General features: G+C 37.3%; 1 protein-coding gene across 5 annotated transcripts in view; it reads right to left on the bottom strand.

The window, feature by feature from the left end:
* Nucleotides 1-26,513, bottom strand: part of BRAF (B-Raf proto-oncogene, serine/threonine kinase) — a 166,783-nt gene that overhangs the window by 11,019 nt on the left and 129,251 nt on the right. For 3 of the 5 annotated variants that reach the window (XM_040643929.1, XM_040643924.1, XM_040643926.1), the window contains 4 exons: nt 25,758-25,934; nt 10,065-10,111; nt 9,136-9,254; nt 5,328-5,459 (listed from right to left, as the gene is read on the bottom strand). In XM_040643929.1, the coding sequence (XP_040499863.1) occupies nt 5,328-5,459; nt 9,136-9,254; nt 10,065-10,111; nt 25,758-25,934 (475 nt within the window). Of the gene's footprint in view, nt 1-5,327; nt 5,460-6,321; nt 6,856-7,372; nt 8,393-9,135; nt 9,255-10,064; nt 10,112-25,757; nt 25,935-26,513 lie in introns of those variants that run through there. The other 2 variants (XM_040643927.1, XM_040643928.1) reach the window with 2 other exon arrangements.

Genomic DNA, 26,513 nt, shown 5'->3' with positions numbered 1-26,513 from the left:
ATAACTCCAGACTCAACTGAGTTGGTTCGCAATACTCTAAAGGTGTCACACACTGCTGCCAGGAGAATTCAGTGCTGTCCACAGTGACATTGGGAGAAGACAACTGGGACCTCCACATGTGGACCTCTCCTGGATTCTGCCCTATATGCCTCTTCCTTGGCTGTTGTAAAAAGGGTAACTCGAAGTACTAACAACCTGGAGGGAGTTCCAAGACTTACTGCATGGCTGAATCTGAGTGTGGTCTTAGGGACCACTGACCTATGCATATGGGTACAACGAACACCTGACTTTCCCATCTTTGTATCTACTTCAACAACAGTTCTCAGTGCTTACTTTTTTAAAAATAAAACAAGTAAAGGAACTGATGCTAAGTCCTACCTCATTTTAGCAAAAGCCTATTTATCCACAAATACATGAATGAACTGAAGAGGAAAGAAAAGCTTCATGTTGTTCATTAAGACGCATACTTCCAATAAAATTTTACCTTCTATGTTTCTATATATCAACACTTACATTATTTTCATCAGTTATACATTAAACATTATTAACAACAGTATAATACAGAATTTTAAAAACTAACATTCAAAGACTAAAGTCACAGGAAAGATTTTTTTAAAAATTCTAAATTTAAATACATATTTTTTGTTGCAGAAATGTAACTTGAGTGATCAGTAAAAGCCTTGAAAGCATAAAATATGTTTAAAATGTTTCTTCAAAAACTTCCAAAAATTAAAGAATCTATTTTTTAAACAAGCGATGGTACGTATCAAGTCAGAATGGCTTTTAGATTTTACTGGATACATCGATAAGAAAGATACAATGGCTTTATTTTGGAAATCACGTTCCTTGCAATTACTTAAACTTTATTAAAGGGAAGACTTACCTGGATAATTCATGTATAGAAGATTTAAGTGGCACAGACACGATAAAATGAGTAGTACAATTTGAAATTATGGGACTGACTGGTTACTTTCATTCTCAACTCACATCCGGCCCTCCCGGCATGTTCGCCCCTTCGTTCACTCGTCTCTGTTACTGGGGCACAATGTCTGCTCATCACCCCCTGCACTGCGTCAACAGATTGGTAAAACTCCACTAACAACTCGGCCTGTGTTTTATTCATCTTTGCATCCTTCTCTATCCCACAGTGCTTTGCATATAGCTTTGAAAATTTCTTATTGAAATAATTCGTGTGTTGATAAGACACCGGTACTTGTTATTTCCTATCTCTTGTCTCTTGAGGTCTTACGCTTAGAACACAGCCCCCAGGGGGAAAAACAAAAAAGAATCCAGCCACCAGGCTATAACCAAGACCATGCTTTCTATGAAGAAGTCCTCACAGAAAGGCCCATTTGGAGAACTGAGGCCCCTGGCCCTTGGCCCTGACTGAGCTTCCAGTGGACAGCTAGCACCACACCTTGTAGGGTATGTGAATGAATCATTTTGGAAGTGGATCCTTTAACACCCAATGAATGTACCCGTAGGCAATACCACATGACACAGAAATAAAACTTCCTTACTGACAGCAGCCCAAGCTGCAGACTCATAATTTGCTTTAGAGACTACATTTTGGGTGCTTTATTATACAGTAACAGTAACTGAAATATATTAAAATAAGACAAGAGTTATGTTATTTTCTTCTAAGATGACATAGCACTTCTGCTCTAAGAAAAGAAAGAGTGTCAATATACTCAAATGAGTGCCTTATTAATCCCAACTTAGAAAAGCTGCACTGAAGAGGGAAGATTAGTGTGATTACAGAGTGAAATAGAAGGATAAAGAGGGGGAAAATGACAGCAATTTCTGAGACTTCAGTACTAGAGTAAGGAAAACAAAAGGCACGCTATTCTGCAAAGTAACATAGGGATGGCCATCCCCTGAGGAGCTAAGAGATGTGCTTGAGGAAAGAATCTGATCTTTATAACTACAAGGAATTCTTTAGTCCAATTTCTTATTTTTATAAATGGGGGGAAAAAAAGACACCTGAAGAGGTAAAGTGACCAGGTCGTGCAGGTCATGAGTCCAAGGTTGGTCTTTATATCAAGCTGCTTAACCAGAGTCCTGCTTTAAATTTACAGGAAAAAGCTGCCATCTCAGAATATGGGGCGGGTGTGTGTGTACAGGAATGGTTCCTATGGTGCACAGTAAAGACGCAGTTGTCCTACCCCCCTAAAAAAGAATATTCCTAAATTTTCAAACAGAAGTCCAATCTGAGAGCCACAGAGATCATAGTGAAAGAAAAAGAAAAATCAAATCAAGGGGATAGATGGACCAAAGCCTGGGATTACTTCATTGAAGATAACTAGAGTTACTAGAGGGAATTCCATGGAAAGTGCCATTTGAGGAAAGCAGACTAAGAAGCAATGAAGTAGACTGGGGGTGATAGGAAGAGTGTATCATTCTTCTACCTCCTTTTTCTTCAACAAACACCCAACTTGGTTTTAGAATGGCAAATTCCAGAAGACTCTAACTATACTACCAGAAAGAATTAACTAGTAAAGGCCTTACCCTTCTGTTGGTCACTCACTTACTTCTCTCATGGAGAGTAAGCCCTTGCCACATCATTTATTATATTCCCATGGAAGACAAAAGCACCTAAAATGCCAAGAAATAGATGAGTGCGGAACTCTGGGATGCTTTTATCCATATTTTGGAAATAATAATACCTGTTTCCAAAATTTAATTTTATTACTTCATTAAAACAAACGTATTCACTGGATTTCATCCATATCTTAGATTAATAAATTTTTATTTGTATTCTCTATGATAAATCAACTAAAACTAAATTAGAATTCCCTAGTAATTCCTGTAGAAAAGTAAAATGCAGGGTGCCTGGCTGGCTCAGTTGGTTAAGCGTCCAGCTTGATTTTGGCTCAGGGCATGATCTCAGGGTCGTGGGATTGAGCCCCAAGTAAGGCTCTATGCTGAGCGGGGAGTCTGCTTGAGACCCTCTCTCCCCCTCTCCCTCTGCCCCTCCTCTTGTTCATGCTCTCACTCTAAAAATAAATAAATAAATCTTAAAAAAAAAGTGGGGTGCCTGGGTGGCTCAGTCGGTTGAGTGTCTGCCTTTGGCTCAGGTTGTGATCCCAGGGTCCTGGGATCAAGCCCCACATTGGGCTCTCTGCTCGGCGGGGGCCTGCTTCTCCCTCTCCCTCTGCCTACTGCTCCCCCTGCTTGTGCTGTCTCTGTCAAATAAGTAAATAAAATCTTAAAAAAAAAAAAAAAGTAACATGCAAAGGAAAAGTAAACATGGCACAGGGTATGATGTCATATGGTTGAGTTAATGAGTCTATAAAAGGCAGAGCACAGGAAGCTTGCAAATTAGAAACGTTGTGGCTATTCTGACTGCCATCATCAGATCGATCATCTCAGTTATCTAGGATCTGTCACAAGTCCAGTAAATGCAATGTTTCCATTATGTTCCTTAGCTAGTAGTTTCGTCTACCTCGAACCTAAGTTTCATGCAGGCTTAAAATATCAGGTAATTAGGAGCCAGGTTACAGATTTTTTTAACACTCAGAAGTAAGATTCAACATTCTAAAGCTATGTAGTGATTAGAAAAACCAAACAAAAACTAAACAATGAGCTTTGTGCTGACTTGGGTAGAAACACATTTATTTTTTAAAAAAATTTAAGGACTTTATTCATTTACTTGAGAGAGAGACAGAGATAGTGACAGAGAGCATGAGCTGGGATAAGAGGGAGAAGCAGGCTCCCCGCTGAGCAGGGAGCCGAACGCAGGGATCCCAGGACCAGCCAAAGTCAGACGGTTAACTGACTAAGTCACCCAGGTGCCCCGAAACATAGTCATTTAAAAAAAATTCTTGCACTATAAAATCAGGACCACTCTGGGTAAGGGGGCATATGGTGACTCAGTAAGTATACACAAAGTACATGACAAATGAGATTACTCCTCTGAAACCACAGGATAACTGAAGTTCTTAGTAAGAAAGATAACTCAGAGGTATTACCAAAAAGATCGAGAGTTGAGCTGATGACCAAAACACACACACTACTTAAATGAAGTAATATATTTATACATTAAAAACCTTCACTTCATTAGATTAAGAGGTTATTATAAAACACATAAAACATTCACACTTTTTTTTTTAATTCTTTGGATTGGTAATTCTCAACTTTGGTATATATCAAAATCACCTGGGAAACTTATTAAAAATGTAAGTGCTTGGATCCTACTCCATGGAACTAGAATCTGCTCCAGTACCTCCATTTTTTATTTATTTTTTTTGAGGGGGGGGGAGAGAGAGAGAGAGAGAGAGAGAAAGCGTGCACGCACAAACCTGAGTGAGCCTGGGGGGGGGGGAGGAGCAAATGGAGAGAGAGAATCCCAAGCAGATTCCACGCCCAGCACAGAGCCCGATGTGGGGCTCAATCTCATGATCCTGAGATCATGACCTGAGCTGAAATCAAGAGTCAGATGCTTAACAGACTGAGCCACCCAGGCACCCCCAGTATCTCCATTTTTAAACAAATTATCCAGGTAACTCTGAAGCAAACCACAGCATAAAATATAAATATTATTTAACCACAGTTTATACGGTTGACCATCGTTTTCTAATATATTAACAGTGGAACCGCTGTAATCTGTACACACACACACACACACACACACACACACACACACACACTTTTTAAATCCTGAGGTACACAATGTAATAATGTCAGTAAAGACAATTCCTTTTTCTTGGTCTGTGTTAAAGTCCTGGTGAATTGAATGTGGCTGGGATAGAAAAGGCAAAGAGCTGCATGAGGTTCTGGGAGGGACTTTGGGGTAGGACTCAGAACAGAAACTCAAGAAGAAAGAACTAAAAAATCCCCTCCTACCAGAATCCTCGTTATAGAAAAATGAAAGCATGATACATTAGTCTTCCCATTTACCTAGTTTTAAAAATCAGAAAAAAAAGGAGAAACCTTAATAATTTTAAAAGAACTGGATATAAAGAAGTGCATAGCTGAGCGCCCGCTCAGCACAACCTGTGACAGCATAGAAGGCACAAAGCCCAGATGCCGCGGCAGCACTTCTTCCGGTTTGTGTGGTCAACACACGTGAGTGACCTCCACTGCGGCAGCTCTAGTGTCTAGTCAGAATATCAGGAACTGCGCTCCACACTTGGCACTGACATTTCAAGGAAGGCCTTACATGCTGCTATCACTGCCAACAGTCCACCAAAGGTTTCCAAAAGGGGTAACAAAGATCCAGATACCCGTCCTTCATGCCTACTCAGGACTCAACACTTCTTTTCCACAACAAACTGGAGTCTTTATACAAATAGCAAAATAAACCCCAAGAGACGGTAACTATTTACCTGGTCCCTGTTGTTGATGTTTGAATAAGGTAACTGCCCGGTCATCAATTCATATAGAACAATCCCAAATGCATAGACATCTGACTGAAAGCTATATGGGTTTTTATCTTGCATTCGGATCACTTCTGGTGCCTGTTAGAACACAAAAAGAAAAATATTCTTGTTTATTCTTCAACTAAAAAGACCGAAAAGCAAATTATTACAATTCCCAGAACAATGCTTTTGTCATTAAATAATCCATCTAATATGCAATCAATTCTCTTACTAATGGGCAAAGAAATAAAACCGATTAAGAAAAAAATGCTCGGTAAGCTCTGAAAGAGGTAGTATTACCTGAGATTTCACATACATTGCTAAGACTTTATAATTTTATCAGCCATCCTCTTTCTGCACAAAATACTGTCATTGCTATCTGAATCCTTCCCAGGACTAGCCCTATCAAGAATCAGTTCCCGTTTCCCGTTCCTGATTCAGTAAAGACATACCAGACCTGTGGTCCTAACATGTTTGGGAGTACAACCACTATGCCTTAGAATTTAAGTATTCCCATTGGTACAATGGTTCTCGTCTCAGGGTGCCTTTGACAATACTGGTAAAACTTCAAGACTGACAAACTCAAACCCCTTTCCTGCTTCCAAAAGCATTATCAACATGCCATAGATGCTTTATTAACGAAAGCGAGAGGCAGAAGTCGATTTAGAAGATGGTATGAAGAATCATGGCCTCTTGCTTCTTGGGCAAAGACACAGACCAAACCATATTTGTTACATTTTTACACATTTTACTCACTGTACTCTACCACTTAATTTCTTATTGGCTGTGTTCATTAAATACAATAAATGGTCAGCTAAATATAAACTTAAAAGAGTTCTTTCACCTTGCATCTGCTATATTGTTTCATTCGAAGAACTGATTGACTAGAGAAATTGCAGAGTGTAAGTAAAAGCTCTATGAAAGCATAAACCTGAACCGACTGCATAAATGGCTGGAGGACATGGGACAAGATTCCTGGTCACTGGTCAGACTATCTCATAAGGCGGGCAATGGCACTCAGCCTCACCTGCAAATCACAATCACCTGTGTACTCTTTAACCTCTCAATGTCCAGACTACATTCCAGCCCAATAATATAACAACAGAATCTGGGGATGGGATCCAAGCATTACTGATTTTTACAGCTCCCCAGATGATTTTAATGTCCAACCAAGGTTGAGAACCACTGACAGAAGATGTGTAGGAGATCCTGATGAAGGATGGGGGGTGAAGGAGAAGACTTACTTTTGTCAAACATTTTATTGCTGACTGCTTTTAGTAATACAATACAAAATAAACCATATACAACTGTGATGTGATAAACAAGTTAGAATACTGAGAGGCTGGTTATGACGCAGGCATAATTTAAAAAAAGCCAGAACACAATTTTGAGAGGAACAGAGTAATAAATCAGTTGAGGAACTAAACATCTTTTTAAAACTTAGTTTTACCTCTACTGTTGTTGGTAGATGGCTTGATGAAAAGTTGTATGTCATCTATTTACAAGAAATGCATGATTGATCCTCAATTAATTTAGTGCTTTAATTTGAAAAAATTTTCATAAAGATTTCTTTCCCCTCTAAGAAATATAAAACAAAGTTGAGAAGAATTCAGAGAATTACATAACCTTAGTTCTGACCAAACTCTTCTTTACTAGTGTATGGATGCTCCGTATTTGTTTTTGAAGGCAGTATCAACCCAAAAGGATTTATTCAACATTTAAGTGTACTACTGGCTAATCTCTTATATTAGAGCTCAGCTTGATGGAATAAAGGATGAACCAATCTACCTAGGTACCAACAAAAAATAAATTAGAAGAAAATATAAAACTTTATGTATAATGATCTGCTAACTGTATAAACTAAGGTTTTTGAAAAAAGGACAAACTTGGAAACATAACTGAATCTCTCTACCACACTAGTTAAAATAAACACACCTTCGTTTCTTTTTAATTTTAGGTTTTACAATTTCAGTACTTGTTATCTGCCAGCCTGGCCCTTCCTAGGGTACACTGCTATCTTGTAACAAGATGTGTGCCTTAAAGGTGCATGAGATCCAGATTACAATGATTAATAAGCCTCTTGTTTGTAAAATGATTAAAACAATTAAAACATATTAAAGAAACAAACCTAGCTAGCTCTTAATTACTGAACCTCAGAAACAAAAAAGGCATTAGAAATCCACTAGTCCAACCAACATTAAAGATGGAGAGACGTGGAGGAGGTTAAGAAACGTGCAGGCCGAGAATCAAACAAGAGCACTAGAGTACAGATCTCCTAAGTCCAATGTGCCCCTTTCACCTTGTCACTTGGCTCCACTCGTTTTTTTTTTTTTTTTTAATTTAAATTCAATTAGCTAAGGTATAGTACATCATTGGTTTTTCATATAATGTTCAATGATTCATCAAACTGGGTGATGGGCATTAAGGAGGGCATGTGATGTGATGAGCACTGGGTGTTACACTCCAATTATTATTACAAGAAATCACAGCTGAATTTAACCCTATGTTTACTTGACTAATTCACAGTTTATCTTGGAACTCTCCTCTTGGAGACTGCTACAGATCAGGGAATTTATGCAAACATGGCTTCAAGAGCCCTTGCAGTTCTTCTGTTTCCAGCAGTGTATCCCAAAGACTTAGAGCAAATTCAATTATTTAAAGTTTCAAATTGCACTAACAGTTTGTGGACATTCTGTATTCAGCTGAGAGCAGCGGTTCTCAAACTTTTTGGTCTCAGGACTCTTAGTCTTGAAAATTACTGAGGACCCCAAGGAACTTTTATGTGGATTACATAAAATATTATCATATTTAAACATAACCGGGAAACTGTTAAAATATTTAGTAATTTCATAAATAATAAAACAACAGCCATTAGATGTTAACACAGATCACCCATTTTTAATGAAAAGTGTATTTTCAAAACCAAAGAAAGTTCAGTGAGAAGAACAGTACTGTAATTCTCTGACAGGTTAACAGCAGCCAGCTCTGGTCACATATTTGCTTCTGCATTCAATTTGTTGTGATATGTCACTCTGGTAGAAGAATATGAAGAAACATCTGCTTTCATACAGGCATGACCTTGGGGACCTCCAAAAGGGTCTTAGGGCCCCTTTTGAGAACTGCTAGCTTAGAGGATGGTTCCTATATCTGCCCTTTTCACAGCCTGCTGAAAGTAACAGCACAGACGTTTTCCTTGCCTTCTTTTCCACAAAGTGGAAACAGGAATAAAGAAAAAGCAAGAAAGAGCTATGCAGGGCAGCACGTGACTGACAGTGTTAAAATTTTTTTTTTTTTTTTTTTTTTGGTCTTTCATTCCCAGCTGCCCCATAATTACAGGTTCTTTCTAGTCTAAAGGAAGTAACTTTCCAGTTTAGGCTTAAGTAAGATTGTGAAATAGCCTCTCTCTTAAAAGGAGTAGTTTTCTCAGTAAAACCTTAGTAATTGCTGCAGATCATACCTGCTGAAATCGCACACTTGTTTTTTCTTTTGGGAACAGGGTACACAGAACATTTTGAACACAAAATATTTTAAAGAGACAATTCTGGATAAAATTTAAACAGTGTTTATAAAATACGTATTTTTTGTTTGAAATATACTGAAACTGGTTTCACAATACTCTTTTTAAAGATAAAGAAAAATAAGATCAACATTGACTTTTGTGAATACTGGGAATTATGAAAATACTACAGTTGAAACCTTCAAAGATTTTCTAGTAACTCAGCAGCATCTCAGGGTCCAAAAATTTAATTAATGGAGAAATAGCCTCAATTCTTACCATCCACAAAATGGATCCAGACAACTGTTCAAACTGATGGGACCCACTCCATCGAGATTTCACTGTGGCTAGACCAAAATCACCTATTTTTACTGTGAGGTCTTCATGAAGAAAAATATCTGAGGTGTAGTAAGTAAAGGAAAACAATAGATCTCATTTTCCTAGCAACGCAAGCATTATAAAAATTTTAGGTAAGAGATCTAGTTTCTAGAATTCTGTAATAGGATTTTCTTTTTTTGGTAAAATTGATATTCCTTTAAAAAGTATAATACTTCATATTTCCCCTTAAAGTTAATGAATATGTTTTTAAAAATATGGTTCTATTTGGCTTATGTGACCTGCTTTTAAGATTTTTGAGGCTTGAAATGTGGTAGGATGAGGTGAGGTGCTTTCCTACCTACGTTTACAGGAAACCCCGAAACTAATCTTTAGTAACATAGACCCAGATATGCTTTTGGCACTGCTGGGAAAGCAACAAAGGTTCTTCATTGCAATGAAGTTGGTTGGCAGATAGGGGCTTGATCTGGGTTTATGGAAGAAGAAGAAACATTATATTTTTCTCACCTCATTGTTACGTAAGTTAGAACCTTCAGTTACATCTCAACTACTGCAGAGCAGCGTCAGAGCACCGAAAGAAACGAGCAGATAGCTAGCCATTTTACGGTGCTGACAGGATGTAAGCACGCAATCATAAGAGTCCTACTATCATAAAGACTTGGTAGATTTTTTGGTAATGCTCCAATGTTCAGAAACCAAAAGCATGTTGTAGTACCCTGCTTTACTATGCTCTCATGCAAACCCGTTCATTAATTCTCTTTACATTATATTGAACTTAGCAGGAAAACTGTTTTTACATAATGTGAAGACAAAATGCAGAAGAAAAAGTCAGGATGTTTTCAAACGTCGCAGACAAATTTCAGGAAGGATACTATTACTCTTGAGGTCTCTGTGGATGATTGACTTGGCGTGTAAGTAACTGAAAAACAAAACATCATTTTAACCTGAGTAGGGGTAAAGACTCTGGCCTCAAAATCTATAGAACATAATTTAGGGGTGTAAATAAAGACTTATTCAAAATCATGATACAATTGCAAACTGTACATTGTGATAACCCTTTACATAAGAAATCTTAAAATAAACTGTAAATGAATTTAGGATTATAGGAACATAGTACTATTATGGTACAGCTCAAACCGTGTGTTCTATTAAGACTTTGCTTTATCTTTTACTATTTACCAATACAAACCTTTCACTCCCGTCAAGCCTATTTATCCATGTCCTTTAAATATACCTTGATATTTAATCCCACCTCTGCAATCAATGCTCCCCTCCCAAACCCAACCCCAAATTAGCTTTCATTCTATTCTCCACTTATTCATACCTATCCTTTAAGACTGAACATACACTCTAATTCCTGAATGAAGCTTTGCCATGACTAACTCAACTGAAAGTGATCTTTCACTGTTGAGTTATAGCGTAATTATTGTAACAGCTTGATTCATGTATTTTTTTCCCTGTGCCTATGGCTCACTTTCTTTTTAGAAGTAAACTCCACTAGAATATTCAAATTTGATTGATAATTTTAAAGGTAGTGTTGTACATTCTTAAAGTAACTTAAAAATATGGGAGCTTTACCACACATGCTAATCATTTATTTAGTCTTCCAATTAGTTACTAATGGCCACAGTAAATAACCCTGTTGTTGATTAGTTTAAAATAGTGTATAATAAGAGGAAATTAAATAATGGAGAATAAAATAAATTTTCAAAACAAGCAAACAAAAACAGTGAGGAGCAAACCTGCTACATAATGTCCAATGAATCTATCTTAAAGTCAATGATAAGTTTAAATTATCTATGTTACCCCTAAAAACTGTTTCAGTTGAGTTCACTGAGGGTAAGAGCTGTGCCTAGTTTATTTCTGTTTAATCTCCAGTGCCTAGCACAGTGCCTGGCATGTGGTACGTATTCAACATGTCTGTTGAATCAACTGCAATGAAATGCATACAATATCCTAGAAAGTTATTTTTCTTCGTTTAATACTGGAAAGAACAGATATATGAGACATCCAAAATTTGACAATGACCATTAGGAAATAAATTTTGCTTTAAAATGACACTGTAAAGTCCAAATGGTATAGATTCATAATAATTAAGCTTTACTCATGCTTTCTCATCTTCATGTAAACTTCCTCATTCTCCCAGATACCAAGATTTTGAAACTTTCTTCTCAGATAAAATTTTCATTTCAAATGACTTTTGATACAGAGGAACCCCTTCTCCTCCAATTACTCTCCTACATCACTGTTTATTTCCTCTACAGCATCTACCACACTCTAAGATTCTCTCGTTGTCATGACTTCTTAAGCCCAGTCTTGTCCCACTACATCACATGGTCTCTCTGAGGTTGGAAGAAAATGTGATATCAGTTATAGGTCTCATTTGCTTAAAAAGTTCTGCAGTGACACAGAATGGTACAGATGGAGAAACAGGAGTCTCAATCACAAGCTTTTTCAAGATGGGGAGACCCTGTCTCCATTAGAAAGAAAGGGGAACAAATGGTCATGGTATTCAGTGGTGGAGCTCGGTGCTTTGGTCAGAGATCTGGTATTTAGTGCATAGAACAGGTGTTGGTCTTCGAAAAGAGATTCTGACTCCTTTGAAATTAATAACGGCAACAAATAGGTGGTAGATATGAATATATGGAGAAATGATGATGTTATAAGGGAAGATAAAGGTGTTCTTGATGGTGTCAATCTTTTCAACAAACCTGATACAAAGAGATATAACAAGAGCAAGGCAGACAGCAATTAACTAGAGGGTTGAGGAGAAAAAAAATTTTTTTTAAAGATTTTATTTATTTGACAGAGAGAGAGACAGCGAGAGAGGGAACACAAGCAGGGGGAGTGGGAGAGGGAGAAGCAGGCTTCCCACTGAGCAGGGAGCCTGATGCGGGGCTACATCCCAGGACCCTGGGATCATGACCTGAGCCGAAGGCAGATGCTTAACCACTGAGCCACCCAGGTGCCCCTAGGAGAAAAAATTTGACCAGGAAAGGACTAGATAATTAGCAAGATATGAATACGATTACTGAGCTAGTGATATAATGTTAGTAGAAGCTGGACAGCATAAATCTACTATAGGCTAAAGTTGCATATAGCTGCAACTTGAAATAGCACACCTTATCCTTGTGTAATCCTTTGTTTACAAACTACTTTCCTAACTTTTATTTCATTTAATAATTCTCTTTCTGTAGCATCTCTGCAATAAAAGCAGTGAAAAAGCAGAAATCCAGGTCTATATAATGGATGGTTCAAAAGAAAAGGTACTCAAATTCCCCAGATGGAAAAATGGAATGAGTATAATTTCTCATATTCTCTACATGATATAATGTTCCAGAGTAATTACTACCCTATATAATTCTATATAGGCTGACACTAAAACATAATTTTCTAAGCACCAGTCATAATGAAAGCTGCCAAAAGACACATAACTGGTTGAGGGTAGGGAACAAGAAGAAATTAACTTTACTACAGATGATACAGAAGTGTATCCATTATTTCGGGCAATTAAACTGGAGCCCCTTTTTAACTTTTCTAAGATGTTAAAGAGAAACTTCCAGGTTTATAAAAGCAGCAGGAAAAGAAAAACCATGCTATAAACCAAATGAATATCATATCCTTTTGATAGGCGTCTCTTAGGAGTTTCCTTCCTTGAAAAAAAAGTATCCACCTACAGAATCATTTAATCTGAAAGCTGGGCAATCATCTAGTAAAATTTGTTCTTTCTACTTCTTTCAAGTTATTATCCAAGATTCAGCTGTTTTTCTTTTTATAGCTTAATATGATGTTCCAAGAGTAAATACAATACTCTAGATTTGATCTGATCAACATAAACTATAGAGTGACTCTCATCTTAATTTCTCCTTGAATGTAAGACCTGAAACCATGAAACTCCTAGAAAAAAAACATAGGTAGCAAGCTCTTTGACAATGGTCTTGGTAATGATTTTTTGGGGTTTGATACCAAAACCAAAGGCAACAAAAGCAAAAATAAGCAAGTGAGACTACATCAAACTAAAAAGCTTCTGCACAGCAAAGGACACAAGCCATGAACAAAATGAAAAGGCAACCTACCAAGTGGGAGAAAATATTTGCAAATCATATATCTAATAAGGGCATATTCAAAAATAAAAGAACTTGTATAACTCACTAGGAAAACCCCCAAACAGTCTGATTAAAAAAACAGTTTTCCAAAGAACACATACAGATGGCCAAAAGGTGTCCAGCATCACTACTCATCAGGGAAATCCAAATCAAAACCACAATGAGATATCATCTCACACCTGTTAGCATGGCTATTATCAAAAAGACAAGAAATAGCAAGTGGTGGCAAGAATGTAGAAAAACGGGAACTCCTGTGCACTGATGAAGGGAACATCCTTAGCAGCCACTAAGGAAAACTGTGCAAGTTCCTCAAAAAACTTGAAAATAGGATTATCGTATGATCCAGTAATCCCACTTCCGGGTATATATCCAAAAACACTTAAATCAGGATCTTAAAGAGACATCTGCACCCTCATGTTTATTGCAGCATTATTCACAATAGCAAAGACAAGGAAACAATAGTGCCCATGAATGAATGAAGAAAATGTCACTCACACAGACGAATATTAGGCAGCCACAAAAAAGGATATCCTGCTACTTGCAACATGTATGGACCCCGAGAGCATTATGTGTAATGAAATAAGTCAGAGAAATACAAATACCATATGATCACAGCTATATGTGGAATCTAAAAACAAAACAAAAATCAAATTCACTTTCATCTTCCTTATGGTGGGTTAAAAATTTTTGTCAGCCATTATTGTGATTATTATGGTAGCCATAGTCACTGTACTGACTCCTATTAAAATTACATTCAGTTACAACCCTACAGAGTTGTTGTTCTTGCATTGCTCCTACAAAACAGTTTCCCCATCTTATATTTGTATGTATCTCTCTCTTTGTTGGAGTTGGACGCGATATTTTGTAGACATGGCCTATCATTCCAGCTTATTAAAATTTTAGTTCTCACTAAAAAATAAGTTTTAAAAGACCAGCATGCTAATGAAGACCTCGTCTAAGTTATCTGTAAATGTGTTCGTCATATTCAAGAAAGAAATGAAACAAAAATCTCCTTCTAGCTTAGTAGCTTCAGGTCTGATCACTATACGTTATGAATCTAGTTGAATTCTCCATGCATGTTGCATCTCTTGATCTTATCCTCAACAATATCATGAGAAGTGTCATTCAAATGCCTTGCTATAATTCAAATAGTACAGCTACATTTGCCATAGTATTTGCCTCGTTTATCATCTAGTCTATTTACAACAGCCCCAAGTGTCTCTCACTTAAGTTTACTGTGATTTTCTTGTATTTTCAATTGTTTCTAAAACCAAAGAACTGGTCCACATAGACATGAGCATTTCAGTCCTCTTTCACTAATACTACACGATTTCACAAAGTTCATCAGACTTCAGAGAGCAAGCTCAATCTCTCCTCAGACACCTACAGAGAATGTAGCAGCCAATTGGACTGGTATGCCTGATGGTGGTGACAAGATTTGATCCAAGCAGTTTCAATTATAGTCTCCCTTCTACTTTGATGCCCTCTACTTCCCTCATAATCACAATGTGGAAAGTGAGCAAGATTGAAGGGAATGACATTCTGCTACTCCTCTGTAGTCAATAATCATTCAGAACAGTTAAAATCCCTAAGAAGTGAAGTTCACATATTTTTCTAGTTATGATCCAAAGTGGCCTAAATTTTATTTTTACTTAGAGTTCTCAGTTTCTTTTACTTTTAAAAAACCAAGTTTATGAGGTACAATTTGTATACAACACAAAATGCGCCCAATTTTATGTAGTTTGAGTTTTGACAAATATATACCCTTGTATAATGACCAGCCACAATCCACATAAAGAATATCCATCACCCCCCAAACTTTCTTCATGTATTTCTGCAATGAAACCCTCCCAGGCTCAGCAACCACTGATAACGATTTCTGTTACTAGAGGTTAGTTTTGTCTTTTCTAGAATTTCATATAAACAAAATCCATGGCTTTTGATCAGCATGATTTTAAGATTCATACACTGGCTGCATGCGGTATTACAGGGTATGGATATACCACAACTTAACAAGTGACCTGTTGCACATTTGGGTTGTTCCTCGTTTCTGGCAATTTTGAGTAAGATACTATAAACATTCAAATACAAGTCTCTGTTGTTCACTTATGTTTTCACTTTTGGGCAAATAAGTAAGATTAGAATTGCTCATGTGGCAATCTTAACTTTAAAAGAAACTGCCAAAGTGGTTACCCCATTTAAGATCCTTACCAACAATGTGTAAGAGTTCTGGTTGCCCTGCATACTTGCCAATACTCGGTACAGCTGGTTTTGATTATAAGCATTCTAGTGGGTGTGTAGTGGTGTCTTCTAGTTTTAATTTGCCCTTCCCTAATGTTTAATGATGGTGAGCATCTTTGCATGTGCTCATTTGCCATTCTTATGCCTTTTTAATAAAGTACTCCAATCTTCTGTCTATTTTCTTGCTGGGAGGTTTTTCTTATTGCTGAGTTGTTAAGAGTTTTTATATGGTTCAGATACAAGTCTTTTAATTAGATAATGTATCTTGCAAACATTTTCTTCAAATCTGTGGCTTGTTTTTTCATTTTTTTTTAAAACAGTGTCTGTCTTCCAAAAAGCAAGTTTTAAATTTCGATGAAGTCCAGTTTATGAATTTTCTCTCATATGATCCTTACTTTTTGTGTCCTAAGAAATCTTTGCCTTTCTTTAGGCTACAAAGATTTTCTCCTATGTTTCTTCTAGAAGTTTTAGATTTTCAGCTTTTGGTCTTTGATCCATTTCAAGTTAATATTAATGTCTTGTGTCCCGTAAGGGCAAATGGTTTATTTATTCATACTATATGGATGTCCAGTTGTTCTAGTAATATTTCTTGAAAGGACTATTTTTTCCACATGAATTGTGCCTTGGTATCTTGTAAAAAAAAGAACAAAACAAAAACAAGTGACCCCCCCCCCAAAACAACTGACATAGACCTATGGATATATTTCTTGGTTTTCTATTCTTTTTTTTGATTTATATGTCTATTCTTATGCCAATATCACATGGTCTTGATTACAGTGGCTTTATATAAAATTTTGAAATCTAACACGAGAAGTCCTTCAACTTTTTCAAAATTGACTTGACTATTCTAGTCATTGCATTTCCATATACATTTTATGATCTACTGGTCAATTTCTCCAACAACGCCTGCTAAGATTTTGACTGGAATCACAATGAGTCTACAGATCAATTTGGGAAGGATAACATCTTAACAATATTGAATCTCCTAATTGACGAATATGATGTTTCCATGTCTTTTTGTTTCCTAGCTGGGATCTGCATTAGAGAGGGTATAATCCCCCTTTGGAAAATCAGATCTTCTAAAGTAAAACACTGGCCTAAAAAAAAAAGAGAGAGAGAGAGAAAAGAGAAAGAGAGAGAGAGAGAGAGGGAGGGAGAATGTATTATAAACATGCAATATCAAAAACCATGTTGGGTGCCTGGGTGGCTCAGCTGGTTAAGCATCTACCGTTGGCCTGATTGGGCTTCCTACTCAGTGGGGAGCCTGTGTCTCCCTCTCCCCCTGCTTGTGCTCTCTCTCTCCCTCACTTTTGCTCACTTGTTCAAATAAATAAATAAATCCTTAAACACACACACACACACACACACACACACCATGTTACTTTTTTAAAAAAATTCACCTCAAACATTCACAAGTCCAAAATCAGAAGCATAATATTTATTTATTTATAAGAGCAAGGTCGTTCAATGGAGGAAAGGATAGTCATTTTAACAAATATTGCTGGGATATCCATATGGGGGAAAAAATCCTCAACCCTTACCTCATTCCAAACACAAAAACTAATCTGAAGTGGATTTAAAACCTAAACTAAAAGCAAAAACTATGAAACTTCTAAACTTCTAAAAGAAAACAATTTCCACCACCCTCATATACACATACAGCATTTTAAAGTTTTCAGGATATTTCTGCATCATTGAGTTTCGTAACCTTCATGTTTTTTTGTGAGGCAAGCAAAAGGCAGTAAGTCTACTTATGTTGATGGGAAAACCAGAGCCAAAAAGACTTAAATGACATAACCAGAGAGGCGTAGTGGAAAGGGCATGGGTTTTGAGCAACCCAACAAGACTTGGGTTCAAATTCCAACTACATCACTTACTAGCCATATGACCTTGGGTACATTACACAATCCTTCTTAGCTTTACATTCCTAACCTAAAAAAAATGGAGGTAATAATGATCTTGAAGGGGTTCTTTCTTTTAACACATGTTCAGTGAAAGCCCCCTGTGTGCTAAGCAACAACTGTTCTAAGTCTTGGAGATAAAGCAGAAAATACCCATCTCAAGGTGCTTACATTTAGTACAGAAGACAGAAAAGAAAAAAGATAAATTAGCAGAATATATAGTATTCTATAAGTGGGGAAAGGAAATGTTGGGTTGCAGGGGGTTGTAATTTTAGGGCAGGGAGGGCTTCTTTTCAAGGGACCTTTTGATTAAAGACTGGAAGGAGAGGAGGGAAAGAGTCATGATGATATGGGATAACAGCATAGCAGGCAAAGGAACTAGTAAGGGCAAGACCCTAAGGCAGGGCCCATACTCTAATAATGGCAAGAGGGCAAAGAGAAATAAATGAATTGAGTGAGGTAGTAAGAAAGTGGGGGGGGGGTTGTGGTGGTGATTACTTTGAGGAAGTACTATTGTAAGGACCTTGACTTCCTTTCTGAGTGAAATGTGAGACAATGGAAGGGGAGAGGAGCAACATAATCTGAGCTAAGTCCCAAAAAGACCATTCTGGGTACTGTGTGGAGAATAAACTGAAGATGGGTAAGGGAGGAAGCAGGGCACTAATCCAGGCAAGAGATAATCATGGTTTCATCAGGGTGAATAGCAGAATAGGTGATGAGAACTTGTAAAATTCTAGATATACTTTAAAAGACGGAGTGAGCGGTGCCTGGGTGGCTCAGTCTGTTAGGCATCTGCCTTAGGTTCGGGTCATGATCCCGGGGTCCTGGGATCCAGCCCCATGTCAGGCTCTCTGCTCAGCAGGGAACCTGCTTCTCCCTCTCCCTCTGCCTGCTGCTCCCCCTGCTTGCTTGTGCTCTCTCTGTCAAGTAAATAAATAAAAAATCTTAAAAAACAACAACAACAGAGGGAACAGGAGTTTATAATAGATTGGTTGTATGGTGGAAAAAGAGAGGAGTCAAAGATAACTACAAAATGTAGACATAGACATAAGCAGCTGACAGAACAGAGCTGCCAGTTACTGAGATGAAAGGAAAGCAGGAAGAGCAGGCTTGAGGAAAAAGGTCAGGTCCTCAGTAAGAGACATACTAAATTTGAGAAATCCATTAGACAATCGAAGTGGCTGGAGACTGGCATATAAATGGTAATTACATTGTTATTTCAAGCCATGAAACTGGATGAGATAACCAAGGGAATGGAGATTCCTGGAGGGTTCCAATATTTAGAGAGGTTAAAGAGTTGAGGAAGAACTGGATGAGAAGGAAAACCAGGAGAACACACTTTAAAGCAGTGCTTCTCAAATTTTAACATGCATACAAAGCATTTAGGGATTTTGTTAAAATATAGTCTCCAATTCAGTAGATCTGGGGTGGCACCTAAAACTCAGCATTTCTAAAAGGCTCTGAGGTGGTACAGATGCTACTCAGACCAGATTCTGAGTAACAAAGGATTAAGGATGAGTTTCATTGGAGAAGGGCGTGATCAACCACAGTACAAACAGATGGAGGACTGTGAATATAACCCCTTGTCTACTGAGAGGTATATCGGTGGAGTATAGGGGCAAAGGCCTGACTGGAGTGGGGTCCAAGATAAAAGGGGAGAAGAGAAATTACAGAGTGAATATCAACAACTCTTCTGAAAAGTTTTACTGTCAAGAGAAGAATGAGGTGATAGCTTGAGTGGGAAGTGGAATCAAAGAAGGGGCCTCCACAACTTTTTTATTGTCAAATTTTTAAGCATAAAGACTGAAAAGGACAGTACAATAATCACCCTATGCTGCTCTCCACCTAGATTCAACAGCTGTCAACATTCTGCCAAATATGCACTATAAGAAAGATATGTATTTTGTTTTAAAAGTTTTTATTTATTCATTTATTTGAGTAATCTCTACACCTAGCATGAGACCTGAACTCACGATCCTGAGATCAAGAGTTGCATGCACTTCCAACTGAGCCAACCAGGCACTCCAAGAAAGATTTTTTAAATAGGAGAAAATCCAGTAGAAAAGGAAAAGCTGGAGATGAATAGGGGAGATTTACTCAAAAGATAGCAGTGAGTAAGGGAAAGAGGATGGGGATCTAGCACACTAAATGCAAGGGATGGCTTTCACTCTTATTAATAAGCCAGGAAAGCTGAGCATGAATATAGGTGGGTGGGCAGATGTGGTGGGTGCTGCTGATTTTCTCAATGAAACGGCAAGCAAAAACAGCTGACTTCTCTGGGAGGAGAGGCATTGAAATTTGAGGATAGAGGAGGCAGGACATCGTCTAGGAGAGAGGAAGAACAAACAATCTAAAAAAAAAAAAAAAGTATGGTTGCTGTATTACATTAAGGGCCCATTTGCGGTGTTGAAAGGATTGACTAAAATGGAGAAGCAGCAAGGTGTAAAGGAGTATACCCTGGAGCCAAAGTGTCAGGGGCAAGTTACACGAGTACTTTCTTTGTAAGTAAATGGGGATAATAATAGGATGTACCTCACAGGGCTGCTGAGGATTACATGAGGTAGTACAAATAAAGTACACAGAACAATGTCTGAAACATAGTAAATACCTGCTAAATTCATTACCACATATATATAAAAAACCACAGAACACTTGGTGTAAAAAACAGGGGGAGAGTAAGTTATGTAGCAGAGCTGAGGTCACAACATACTTATTGACCAGTAAAGATATATTTTCTGAGTGTTCTACAGTGACTAGCTATTTCCCTATAATAACTTTTATTTTGAAATTAAGAAAAAACTGTACCAAAGGCAATCACTGTAGCAATCACTCATATTTCTCACCATAATCAATCCAGTTAAAATTTTTACACACCAGTCTTTTTTCAAAGTTTATACTTACAAACAAGTTATGAAAGTAAAACCCAACCGTGGAGTCTTTTTTTTTATTAAAAGATAGAAACAATCAGAATGTTATAGGTAAAGCTAAAGCCCTTCTCTCCTTGATAGCTGTCCCCATCCTGACCCCTTTTGTCATTCTTGTAGACAACTACGACCAAATTGGTCTGTGTCTGCTAATCCTTCTTTTAATACTTCTGCATACATATATATACCGCTCCTAAAATATATACATATATATATGTAAAATGTTGTTTTTAAAATTTTAAGTGGTCTCATGCTTTAGCTTGCTTTTCTCACTTGACACTATACTTTAAAGCTGATACTGATAAATATGTGATTCGTTTCTGCTGTATTCATTTCTGCAATATTTTATTTATCCAAGTCCTCTGATGGACATTTATGTTCCCAAATTTTTCACTATGACGTATTTTCCTGTGATACATCTCTTCCTATACACATCTTTTTTAGAACAAAAGCTGGTATTTCTTGGGGGCAGGCCAGGTAGTTTCCACTTCAACAGCTACTTCTGAAGCGCCCCCAGCAGGGCCGGCTGCAGGAGGTGTGTGCCAGGAAGCAAGTCCCCCAATCTTTACCAACATGTGATTTCGTCAGAATGTAGGTATTTTGCCAATTCCAGTGGGTAAAAAATAGTACTTCTTTGTTTTAGTTCGTATTTTTCTAATTATTAGTATCTTCTTTCCTGTTACTGTTCTTATCCACTGGAAAATCACGTTCATTGTATTCTTTGATCAACTGGAATTGTTTTCAATCATTAATACACGTTCACCATCTTTGCAGCTTTATTCTTCTATCTTTCGTTCAGTTAGGTTTAAGTAAGGAAGGCATATTCTTCATTATTTAAAAAAAGTAAATCATGAGGATTTATTCCCAAGTTATTTTTTATCTTTCTTCAGAATATCACACTTTTGTGTGTATAACAACAGACCACAACTTTGTCTTGATTTAACATTTAGTAAATTTTCTGACAGAACTACATTAAAAATTATACCACAAATATTATACTAAAATTAAAAGTCCTGCAAAGAAATGGCATGACAAATTGACCATTCCTGAAATTTCTTTAAGAGTAACAATATTCTTAAAACACCTTGGCCCTTAGGCTGAATCAATGACTGTCAGGTGAGAAGATGATAAACATACTATACTGACACTGATTCCTAAAGAGTGGGACTGTCATTATCTACCATGAGAACAGTTGTGCTATCTATAGGGAAACCTAGGAATCAGAAATGATCCTTCACTAAGTAAAGAAGACAAAACCACAAAGATGTCATGCATCTGCTTATATCCTGTAATCTAATAAAGGTGACACATTTGGAACTCCCAATGATTCAAAACTTTCCTAATTACTGAATGTTTTATACTATGAATGACTGTAACTCCAGCACCTTTTACAATGACTTAGTATATTCTTATTCTGCTTAAACCCTCTGACTTCAAAATACATTTTAGAGAGGAATCAGAAAAGATCAACAACATATGGAAAACAATCAGGAAGCAGACTATTTTGAATGAGGGCTTTGCAAAAAAGTACATTATTAGGCAGCTATTTAAATAGTGTATGGACTTATAGGTTAGCTACATCTAGCTTGCTCTGTCCTTTGTGAAATGATGGTGGAGGACAGGGAAGGAGCGATCGACATTTAAAAGTTTAAATAACTGCAAAGCATATAATTCGCACTAGACTACAATATCAACATTTTAACATTGTTGCTGTTGTTTTTATTATCCCAATGTTCCTTATAAACCATCTGTTCTTGCTTTATGAATAAAAATTCTTCTTTTTATCTTTGAGGAAACAGATAGTTTTTGGGGTAGAGGGACATCTCTGCTCCTTGTATTGTGTTTGTTTATTCCTAGTTGCCTTTTTAACTCCTATTTGTTTTGGTCGCTGTCACTGGCATCGGAGACTTTAACATCTGATGTTTGAGGATCTAGAGATAATGTCTTAGTCAAACTAAGTGAAGGTCCAACAAACTGTCTGAAAGGTTTGAGCGTACAGATGGGCTTCTTGTTTTTGAACTTTCCTGTACAGTGATCTAGGTGGAATCCCTGATGTCGCTATCTCTGGGTTTTACCTCTTGGCTGGTAAGTTTCCTCAGAGAAGACTCTTCCAATCTCCTGCCTGAAGGGGAAGGTTTGACTGCCAGCATTCTGGGAATCACCGAAAAGAGAGTGCTGGGGAACTCTTCATTCACCCTTCAGGAAGCAGTCACTCAATCCCCCTGTTTCTGGTCAAATATCCATGTCCACGTCCCCAGTCCAGACATAACTGGCTTTCCTCTCTCCAGAGAAGAAAAGTCTATTGCCAGGGAAGGGATGAGGCAGTCACCCAGTGACACAGAGCAGGAGACAGGATTCAGAGAAGATGATCAGATACGCTTTCTCACTTATGGACTTTCCCTTTTCTGAAGATACCTGGCACTGCCAATTCCTGAGACTTTTGAGGAATCCATGGTATAAATCAGGTTGGTTTTCATTTCCCCACTGCCAACTAGGGATTGAGCTTTTTTAGGGGTATTAAGTCCATTACCACTTCTCCATCTACTTTCTGGCTTTCAAAATGTTGTTTTTGTTTCGTTCCTCTCTGTTGTCTCCATCTTTATATGTTCGTGCTTAAAAAAATTCTTGATTATTGTTTTAGTGAAGTTTCAAGAGACAGCAAAAATCTGTCACTTTAACTGAAAACCCACATCTTCCAAAGCCTTTGGAAACTAAAGATGTGTTAATATATTCAACCAGTTGTGTGTTATTGTCTTATTAAGAACAGAAAAGAAAAATAGGAACTGTATCTTCTTTGGTTAAAGCTGGTAATAAAAACATCTCTTGTTAGAAGCCTTAAAATTTACTATTAATAATTTTTAGCTATTAAATCTAGGCTAAACTGATAAAATGATCTGCATTCATATCCAGGTATACTCAGTATATAGTTAGTTACCTAAAAATGTAAGCCAAGTATTTTGGAGTAGACAGATGCCAAGGTCAGGCTTACAGAACCCAGACTGTAAAGCAATGGGAACATGTTGCCTCTTCACTGACTATTCCCCAGACTACAGAACTATTCCATTTTGATAATGTTCTCTCTATGGTCACTTCTTGTCTTTATCAATCCTGGTACTTCACTGCCCCATCACAATTTCTAGTACTGTTCTTTGTTGCTTCTGTTTATAGCAAAAGCCTTTCTCTTTCGTTATTCTTTCATTATTCTTTGACTATTTTCCCTTTCCTAGAGATGTCTTTTTTTATTTTTTAAGATTTTATTTAATTATTTGATTGAGAGAGAGCACGAGTTGGGGTAGGAGCAGAGGGAGAAGCAGTCTCCTCACTGAGCAGGGAGCTCGACATGGGGCTCGATCCCAGGACCCTGGCTGGCATCATGACCTGAGCCGAAGGCAGTCACTTAACCGACTAAGCCACCCAGGCGCCCCGACACTTCTGTTTTGATATGAGAAAGATCTGGGCTTCTCTCTCTTCCAGAAGGTAAACCTACCAATAATATGTGGTTATGTGTAATCATTCTTTCATTCTTTAATAGATATGTATTGAGTACCTAATACAGGCCAGGCCCTGTCCTAGGCATTAGGGATAAAACGATGAGCAAAACAAAGCCCCTGATCTCATACAGCTTGTATTCTAGTGGGGTAACAGACAATAAACAACTATAGAGCTGTGTTTTAAAAAAAAAAAAAAAGGAGAGGGAAGTGAAAAATGACATAGGTGGGGCAGCAACACTAGTTATATAAGGTGATGACAGAAGGCTTCTTTTATTTTTTATTTATTTTTTTAAGTAGGCTCCATGCCTAGCATGGAGCCCAACACAGGGCTTGAACTCATGACTCTGAGGTCAAGACCTGAGCTGAGATCAAGAGTCGGGCACTTAAGCAACTGAGCCACCCAAGCGCCCCAAGAAGTCTTCTTTCAAAAGGTGCCATGTGAACAGAGACATAAGGGAGAAGTTCTATGGATATTTGTGGACTGAGTATCCCAAAGAGAAAAATAACAAGTACAAGGGCATGAGGAGGGAGCAGGCTTGGCTTGCTGAAGAAAGCAAAGAGACTGGTGGGGATGGGAGCAGAATAAGCTTTTATTTCTATCAATGTTTACTATTTTTGCCATGGTTTATTCTCTACAAAAGTTTAATATACCTTTCAGATTTGAACAGATTCAGATTCTAACTTTTATGAAAGGCTGAAGATTGTTTTGAGCCTAGTGAATAAGTGGGACTGTTACTGAATGGGTAATCATTCGCTGCAATAAGCATTTTGGCTGAACACAGGCTTGTAAACAATCTAAATTACAGATATATTCCCTAGTTTGGAGACGGAGAGGGTGAGAGTTCAGTGGGAAGATATAAGAGCCAGATCTGATTTTGGGTCCTGGTCCTGTGCTTACTTGCCCTAAGTGATCTTGAGTCAGAGCTCTAGGTGTCAGTACATAGATACATTTTTACCTTTTCATTCTAATTTTAAAATGTAAAAGTAGCATAATGAATATGGGGAAAGAATAATGCTTGGGAGTCAGATTCTGGGTTAAACACATTTGCTGCTGCTTATTAAATGTCCAGCCTTAGACAGTCATTTAAAAGCCTGAGTTTCCTTATCTGTAAAAGCAAATAAAAATATGTACTTATAAAAGCATTATAAAGATTAAATGACATAATGATCTACGTGTGTGAAAGCTATCTGTATACTATAAAATGTAAATTTAAGATACATACATATTTTTAAACATGAACTTTCAAACTTGTATTTTACTCATTTAAAATTTTTCACCTAAGTGCTTCCAAAATTTATTAAGTTTTACCTTTTGATTTATCTCTTCATTTGTACTTAAGAGTTGGATTCAAAATTTATCCTTCCCAGTTGGTTCATTTTGACTGATGATAAATTCTATTCAAATAACCTCTGATCTTTTAAATTACATAGCAAAAATCAATAGATATGAACAATTCAGCTTGGAATCCCCAAGATTTTCATTTAACTTTATTTCACTCAGATGACCATTTTGTAATAATAAATACTGGTACATGGAGAAAATAATTTGAGGATAACTTAACAATCATTTTGTACACTTCAGTAACTGTTAATGACTTCTCAGTAGGGATTTTTTTTGTTTTGTTTTGTTTTCTGAACCTTCACTGCTAAATCACTGCATGCTAAACATAAATTTGTAGTCATGTATTTGCTATCAAACACCTAATACATGTTTTTGAAGACTGTACTAGACAGATACTATTTAATTTCTTAATATCATATTGTTTGTCATTAGTTAAAAGTGTCCATATGTTACTAGACAGTAATTTAAAAAGCAACCAAAAGAATACTAGCTACAACCTTTAAAATACCATCAGTGGTCTTCAAAATATTTTATAAGAGATTGAACAGAATGGAACTTACTCCATGCCCTGCGCAGTCTGCCGTGCAATATCTATAAGCTTGATCATCTCAAATTTGGTCTCAATGATGTGGAGATGGTGATATAAGCTGGAGCCCTCACACCACTGGGTAACAATAGCTAGTTGGGGCTTCGTTGAATAGCCCATGAAGAGTAGGATATTCACATGTCGAGTTTTCCTGTAAAAGGAAAAATGTCAGTAAATAGTAAAGGTTGATAAACTTCAGCAAATCTTTAAAAAGTGGGCCAAAGCAGATGAATTATCAGTAAGATGTTGTTAGAAAAAAAGTATTTTAAAACACACAACGGAGGACTGCCTGGTTAGCTCAGTCTGTTAAGCATCTGACTCTTGGTTCTGGCTCAGGTCATGATCTCAGGGTAGTGAGATGGAGCCCCACCTCCGGCTCTGTGCTCAGCAGGGAGTCTGCTTGAGATCTCTCCCTCTGCCCCTCCTCCCACTCACGTGTGCGCATGCTCTCTCTAAAATAAATAAATAAATCTTAAAAAAAAAAAAGACAATGGAAGGATACATTAAGAAATGACTTTAGGAATTGTCTAGTCTAATATCTTACCCCTTTCAGAAAGGTCTTAAATTTTAATATACCTCACAGACAGGCAACTGGAGGTTGCTTAAATACCTTCAATTATGTGAAGTTCATCACTGAGATTGTAGCTTACTTCCCCCATTCCCGTTTTTTTTTTTTTTTTTGGTTTCTTAAGTGGTTCTAGTCTTAGAAAGTTCTCTGGGGTTGAGAAAA

Source organism: Ursus maritimus, unplaced genomic scaffold (assembly GCF_017311325.1).
Source record: "Ursus maritimus isolate PB19 unplaced genomic scaffold, ASM1731132v1 scaffold_3, whole genome shotgun sequence".
Lineage (NCBI taxonomy): Eukaryota > Metazoa > Chordata > Mammalia > Carnivora > Ursidae > Ursus > Ursus maritimus.
The sequence above is the reverse complement of the archived record's forward strand: the minus strand, read 5'-3'. Positions and strand labels throughout refer to the sequence as shown.